We start from the raw sequence: 7,727 nt of genomic DNA, 5'->3' as shown, positions 1-7,727 counted from the left end.
CCAGTACCTCATGCATGCTAGGCAAACACTACCACTGAGCCACAACCCCAGCCCCACCCCACCATAACTCTTTATATATATTAACTTTCTTCCAAACTCCTATTATCATTTTAGTCTCAAAGTCAAGGCACACAAAAATTACATAATCATTTCCAATTCAAAAGTATAAACTGAGATCATTTATCAGCCTCTGGATGAAAATAGTAATTGCTATTTATAATAAGCCTAACTATATACTCAACAGTTCTAAGTGTGTTCTTTCTGTACACACATACCACATTCATTCAATTCTAACACGGGAGGTAGGCCATTATTATTCTCACAAATAAGTTTGGTGAAACCCAAATCAAGATCAAGCCAGAGCTACAGGAGCACACAGATTAGTACATCTCAGTAGTCTTCCCGGAAACATTTTTTGCTGTAGTATAAGAAGCAAATATTCATTTGCAATTAAGGCTATTTCCCAAATAGGAACCTAGGACAGCAGCCAGAGGCTTTCCCTGAATTGAGAGGCAGTATGCTAACAATGGTATTTATGGCCTCTGAGTACAAGATGAATTATCTTCCAACCTCAACCATGTCATATACTACTCCAGAATATAATTAATGTTCCCTTAATCATTTCACAAGAGTTGTTCCAGCAGCATAAAAAGTGTCATTAGTATCCTGTCGATTTATCACTCTATGGAAGGAAAGTATTACGTTGCACCCCCAACTAATACTGAGCAAACCAACCATCAAATATCCTAAGATCTTAAGATCCCCTCTAAACTATTCTCTAGAAACACCACTTGTACCTTTAAATTGCCTTTTTAACAGGGATAGAGAAACAAAAAACTGTTTGTTTGCAAATAAACATCTGAAAGAATATAGTCACAGCTGATCTGGGCTGAGGCAGCAACACAAAGTGATGATTGTGGAAGAAGACAATGCAAACTGCCTCCGAAGCAAGAAACCCAGGGCAGAGCTTGAAGTGATGTACATGCTGGGTGTTTCCACCAGCCCAAAGCCCCATCTGAACAGTAAACTAGGAGGGTCTCTACAGCTTGATAATTACCTGAACAGAAAGAAGCAACAGCCACCAACAGCACTGTGCAGTTTTATTAACCATTCAAGTACAGTAGCATCTGGTAAGATTGGGACAGAATTGGGATTGAAAAGTGAACAGATATTCAGCATCTAACAATTTGAAAGAAGCCACTACATACTCTTCACAAACATGTTTTCACAGAGCCAATACAGTACTAGCCATTAACCCAGTACACCAAGTGCACTGAAGTAGAAAAGATGCAACAATAAAAATAGCTACATTAAAAAGACCAACACTTTAGAAAAAGATTAAAACACTTTCAGTTTCTCCCCTTTATCCCCTAAAACAACATCTTACAGTCTGGATCTACCTATACAGTCCTACATTAGCTTCTAGAATATTTGTCAGGAGGGAAAAAATAAAATGACACTGGCCAGTACAGTCTTTGGATATTTAGGAAGGGGAAGGGGAGAAAGTCAGTTCTCAGAACAAATTAGTCAGCTTCAGTTTCATCAGCAGGGTCTTTGGATTCTTTGTTCTTCCGCACTTCTTCAATGTGCTTATCCTGTGAAGAAATTGCATATAATCATCATCAGTTGAATGAAAAGTCTAGTTAAACTACAGCCCACCCCATAGGCTCAGTAAACAGCCTGTGGAACTCAACAAATACGAGGTTCTAGGACATCATCTTAAATCTCCTGGGTCACTTGTGAAGCCTAATAGCTAAGCCTTCTACTGCTCTTCCAAGGAATGTCCAATTATGCTGGAAATTTACTCAATGTCTTATCTTTTTATTCTTTTCTTTATATTACTGGGGATAGAACCCAGGGCCCTCACACATGCTAGACAAACCCTTTATCACTGATATATCTCCCAGCCCCATCTAAGCACTTCTCTCATTTACTATGTTATGCTCCCAAATCAGGCCACAAAGGACACCTAACATTTTTTAGTCAAGGCAATTAATTCATGCCAATTCTTTGGTGCCTCAAACGGCAAGCTCTTAACCACTCAACAAAGAAACCAACCTTCTCTCGCAAACGCTCCAGTTTGGCAGCCATTTGTGCCTCTCGGTTCTCTTTGTTAGCTTCCATTTTGTGGGTCAGTTTCTCTTCCGCCATTTTACTGAAGTTGTTGTTTTCTTCTATTGCTTTCTGAAGCACTTCTTTCTCATGCTCTCGTTTCTCAGCAAGCTGCTTCAAGACCTCAGCTTCATGAGACTGGAAAAAAGTTTAACAGGCTAGACTCTGACATGTCTTTGGCATTAATTAAAATTATAAAAATCATGTCAGATAAGATCAAAGAGGCAGAAAATAGGGTCCCTTAAACAATACTGAAGTTCTGACATGTTATCCTTATCATTAAAAATAATGTGAAAATCTTTTTTCCTGTAATTTTTTAACTGGTCATTATAGTTGTACATTCATCTTCTTTTTCTAGTACTTTTATTTGTTTTAGAAAATTGCTCATACTTGTTCAAAAATTTCTTGCCCAATTATTTCTCGTTTCTTTTCTGGTAACTAGGGACTGAACTCAGGGGTGCTTTGCCACTGAGTCCTATCCCCAGCCATCTCCTCACCTTTTGGAGACAGGACCTCACTAAGTTACCAAGGCTGGCTTTGAACTAGCTATCCTCCTGCCTCAGCCTCCAGAGTTGCTGGGATTATAGGCATGCATCACCACACCCTGTCGCCATTGTAAGAAAACCCTGATTAAGATTTATTGCTTAATGTTATCCAAATGACTTGAGTAATACCCTTAGGAATGGTACTTTATTGTAAAGGATTTTGGTTAAACTTTAAAGGCTATCCAAAAGAAAACTAGTTCATTATAAAAATTTTAGCCCTAACTGATATACACATTCAGATGTGTTTGGAAACACTGACTCGCAGGGCATAGCTACAGAGATATGCCACTGGTTCTGTTAATTTGCTTCTGCAATATCCTAATCATGATGATAGGAGTTTCATTACATTTAGGTGGTTATTGTATAAAGCACAAGCTAATGACCACAGGGTCTGGTGATTCTTAAAAATCTTCCCTTGGTCCAGCCTCCAGTCATACTGCTTCCTCCTAACTCCATGAACTCCAACTACATAGAATAGCAGGCAGAAGATGACGCATCAATGTAAACATTGTCACTCTTCCTGGAGAACGGATTCCCAGCACTAACAGTGGGTCATTATCCACATAGAATGTGGCACTGAAAGAAAGTTACAAGGCACAGGCTCCACCTATTTAAAAAGGGTCATATATGTGTGTGTATGCATGCTTGATTTCATATCACACTATCAGAGCTAGGCTAGGGTGGATTCCTACTTCACCTTTGTTTCCCTTGCAGTGCCAGGGACTGAAGCTAGAGTCTTGAACATGCTAGGCAAATACTCTACCACTGGGTCACATTCTCAGTCACCTTCACCTTTTTGTACCTTTGATTCCCCCAACCTTAATAAAATTAAATCTACTTACCCCAATTAGTTTTTGGGAAAGGAAAGACTAAATAATCAGAATTAATAGAATAATTCTAATGGGAAGAAATACACCAAAATATTAACAGAGGTCATTTCTGGGAAATAGCATAATGAATACTTTTAATTTCCAAAATTGTTTCCTAATTTTTCTTACAACTATGTTAGTATTTGATTTTTTCTGATTAGCTCTTTTAAAAGATGGCTACTTTATATGCTTACATAAGAGAAAAGCTTACCACAATACCAGTTGAGCAACACATCCACATCACTAGCAATTTTAAATGTTTTTACTGTATAGCTATAAAAAATAAAACTACAAAGAATCATCTGCCAACAAATGTTATATTTTTCAGAGGAAGTACAAGTAATATAAGCATCCTATAAAACAGAACTCAGCTAGAATTCTGGCCCCAACACTGGGTGTAGGACTTCAGGAAAATGACTTAGCGTTCCTGAGGCTATTTTCTAATCTCCATTATCTGAGACAATACCTACCCTGTAGAGTCATTGTATTAAAGGGGAAAAACATAGAAGCTGGCATATAATAAGAGCCCAAAAATGACGGCTGTTATTTTCCTCCACTATTGACATATATAATTTTCACAGTTAAAATTATAGTGCAGCTACAATTGTTTTCTTCCCGTTATGGAAACAAAACTGATTTGCCCCTTCACATTAATAAACATCCTGTTTTCTGTGAGCTGTGATGTTTACCTTGCGTCTTTCTTCTGCAGCTTCTAATTTCTTCTGAATTTCCTCCAGGGAAAGATCCTTCTTCTTTGGAGGGGAAAGGGGAAAATCTGGGACCGATTCTTTTGACCGAGGGCTGAGAATCAGCTCAAAAGCCTGGCCTGAGGCACGCTTCTCCAGTTCTTTCACCTGAATATCTGGAGTTGATCATATTTATGATAATTCAGAAAAATGGGATTCTCCTATTCTAATAAATGGTTCCATAATTTCTAAAAACCAAGCCAATTTAATGAATAGAATTAGGGCTGGCGAAGATGTGTTTGTAGGCAAGTAATTACTTAAATACCATCTCCCAGAAAAATAAAGCTCAACATCTTTGGATTAATAAACTCCATTTTGAGGAATTAGTATTTGACAATCATTTTAATGAACAAAAGAAAGACTTGCACAAACTCCACAATTTTGCTTTGGACCAAGCCAAATCCTCTAATTATGAAACAATTATGAGCTCTCAGTACATTCAAGTGATAATCATTTTTTCTTTTAAATTATTCTCCTATTCAGAAAGTGGGTTTGTAATAAAACCAAAACAAGTGCCAGATTAAAATCTTAAGACCTAAGCTACCTCCTATTCTATAATCATAAACCCATCAAAATTTCAGCTTTTCTGAATAGATTACCTACCAGAAGAAGCCATGGTGAATAGAAGACAAGAGACTGGCAGTGTATTCTACACAATCCACTGGTAAGGAAAGCCCTGAAAATGATTTTCAAAAGCATGCAATCAATTTCTTTGCATTTCTGTATGTCATCAATACAAAGGGACCTCAAATCACATCTACATAAATTGATGTCAGAAAAATCACTGTGTAATTATGTACATCATTAACCAAGAAAGAAAATTATCAAGGTTTCTGAAAATTACTGAAACATATTGGGAAAGCTGAATAAAATAACACTGATTGCAAAAGATTAAGTTAACTGACCTTGATTATTCAAAAAAATAAAAATAAGAATTAGGTAAGTTACAAGGTTGAAGGATCCCTCCCCACCCCCCCAAAAAACTAAATTTTTTTCGCCCAAACCATGAGAAGATATTCCAGATTCAATTCAACAGTGAGATCGGAGCCATCTTAATACTGCCTACAACTCATTGTGCAAATGAAATACCCACCCCTGCTTTGTCTGGTCTGCCATGGTGGATAACAAGACGCCCAAGCTAACGTTAACCAATTATGTTCAACTCCTATTGTTCTTAAGGTTTAAGCTCCTTGCCCAACAGTGAGCAAATTAAGTTTTGTGAACCTTTAGGTTTTAATATTTCTTGCCTATGTAAAATTAAAAAAAATGCATTTGTCAGTTTTTTTTTTTTTTTAGATCACGATACTTGGAGATCTCGGGCTAGTACTGAAAACCTAGGATTACAGGTTCCCAACACACAAAAATTGAAATCTGCGACAGCGATTTCTACAGAGCTTTAGACAGCACCGGACCCGGGATGGGCGTGTCCCTGGCCAGGGCGAGCAGAGAGGGCAGGCTGCCCCCGGCCAATCAAAGCACGCCCTGAGCTCCGGCCCCTGGCCCCGCCCACTTCCTCCCCGCGCCTTTTCGAATCTCCGCGAACTCTCTACACTGCGGAGCCCGCGCGCGTGGGAAGGGGAGGGAGAGGCGGAGCCAACGGTCCTATCCGGGTAACTCCGCCCCTCCCGAACTCGCCCCGCGCGGACGCCCCCCCCTCAACTCCCGCCAAAAACACCGCCAAGCCGCCGCTGCAGCTTGGCGGGTGGGGCGGGCACAGGGAACTGGCCGCCGGGTAGCTCCGCCGTCCGCTGCCTATCTCCTCCCGTCACCTCAATTCCCAAACAGCAGTATCCCAGAACTGTTTGCGGTCCCCTTCCGCGGGGATCGGCGAGCCATTCTGGGCGAGTCTCCCAACCATGGGAGAGGGCAACAGCGGGGAGGCGGCGCGGTCCCAGCCGCCTGCAGCCTGGACCTAGGGCTGCTGCTCTCCAGGGGCGCGCCCTACTCCTTCAGACAATAGGGACCCCACAAAAGACGCATACACAAGGCGAGGGAAAGGGGAGGCAGACGAGGGCCCACGCCCCCTATTGTCTCCACGACGGCACCCCGAGACTGACGACCAGAGTTCTCCCAGCTGGCCGCGCCCCTTCCCCACGACAGCCGCGCCCCCAGGGAGTGGGGACAAAGCCGGGGCTCCGCCCGAGCCACACACAAAGCGGAGCGACCCCCGCCGGCCAGCCCCTCGGGGGCCCGCGGCCACGCCCGCTGCCCTCCCCGGGGTTGCTGCCACAGCTTGACCGCTCCTGCCCGCTGCGTTTCTCAAAACTGCCCCCAACCCGCCACCCCTGGCCCTATTGGGAACCCAAGACCCACCTGCTCGGTCCGAGCCGCCTGGCCACACTGAGCACCAACAGACCTGGGCGCGCACAAAAGCGCCAAACAGCGGCACGTGACCTACCCGCGGGGCTCCGCATTGGCTGAGCGCAGCGGCACGTGCCGACCCCTCCCCACTACCCGAGTGGGCTCCGCCCCCTCTGGACCCGGAGCACCTCGGGAAGTGTAGTCCAAGCCAACTGGGCACGAGGACAATGCGGAGGTGGGAGTGCTTGGGGGTCTCCCCAGGTGTGAGCCAGCGGCTAGGGCGCGGTCTCACCGGGAAAGAGGCCATTGGCGCGGCGACCAGGACAAAGTCAGAGCTGGCTTTGCATCTCTGGGGAAAGGGTAGGGTGGGGCGGGGCGGAGGTAAGGGGGTTCCGCCCTACCTCTTAAACCTTGGCTGCCTGGACTCTTCCTCGTTTGAGCCACTTACCCTGGTTCTTCCCGGTGCCAGCACCTAAACAGAGTAACGTCCCTTCTGGTGCCCCACCCCGCACCGTTGCCTAAGATGCCTGAGTCCTTGTGATAGGACAATGTCACTCCACTTCCCTGCATAGCCCCCTGCCCTTTAGCGTCCTACTTCTGGATACCCGCGTGCTACCTGTATTATGACATCATTATAGTCTCTAACCCACCCAGTGCTAACGGGTCACGGGCGGGCGTGGCTCTTCCCTCACTGTGTGCTTCCTCCCTAGTGTCCTCAGCTGGTGACCAGGGACCCCATGCAGGAAAGCGTGAGGCTCTGGAATTTGATCTCCTCTGGTCTAACAAAGCCACTGGGCTCAAATGCAGACTCCATCTGCTCTGCCAACCCTTCACCATGATAGGGAAGGAAGACCAGTAGCAGTTCTAGATACACCGACTGCAGCTAAGTGTTGCTTTTGTTCTTGGAGCACGTGCTCGTCAGAGCAGTGCAGTGCTCTTTTTAAGAATGAAAACAAAAGGAACCTCAGGGTCACTGTTCCTCTGGCCTGGATAGATCAGAATCACAGCAGAGGCACAGAGGAAATTGGTTTGACCCTGACTGTCTTAAAATGACTGACCTCCCCTTCCCCACAAAATGAGAAAAATAAATAAGTGAAATGCTCATGGTTCCAGATCTCCTCTCCCACTCCCCTGACCAAGACTCTAGTGACGGT

General features: G+C 44.1%; 1 protein-coding gene across 1 annotated transcript; it reads right to left on the bottom strand.

The window, feature by feature from the left end:
• Positions 1–1,083: 1,083 nt before the first annotated feature.
• Stmn1 (stathmin 1) lies at positions 1,084–6,659 on the bottom strand. Its single transcript, XM_046469021.2, has 5 exons — positions 6,586–6,659; positions 4,876–4,948; positions 4,216–4,388; positions 2,059–2,250; positions 1,084–1,595 (listed from the first exon to the last, which is right to left on the bottom strand). The coding sequence occupies exons 2-5, from the start codon at positions 4,886–4,888 to the stop codon at positions 1,524–1,526; spliced, it is 450 nt and encodes a 149-aa protein (XP_046324977.1). The 5' UTR covers positions 4,889–4,948; positions 6,586–6,659; the 3' UTR covers positions 1,084–1,523.
• Positions 6,660–7,727: the final 1,068 nt, after the last annotated feature.

The sequence above is a fragment of the Marmota monax genome, unplaced genomic scaffold (assembly GCF_021218885.2).
Source record: "Marmota monax isolate L192 unplaced genomic scaffold, Marmota_monax_Labrador192_F-V1.1 WCK01_AAM20220418_F8-fsc00008, whole genome shotgun sequence".
NCBI lineage: Eukaryota > Metazoa > Chordata > Mammalia > Rodentia > Sciuridae > Marmota > Marmota monax.
The sequence above is the reverse complement of the archived record's forward strand: the minus strand, read 5'-3'. Positions and strand labels throughout refer to the sequence as shown.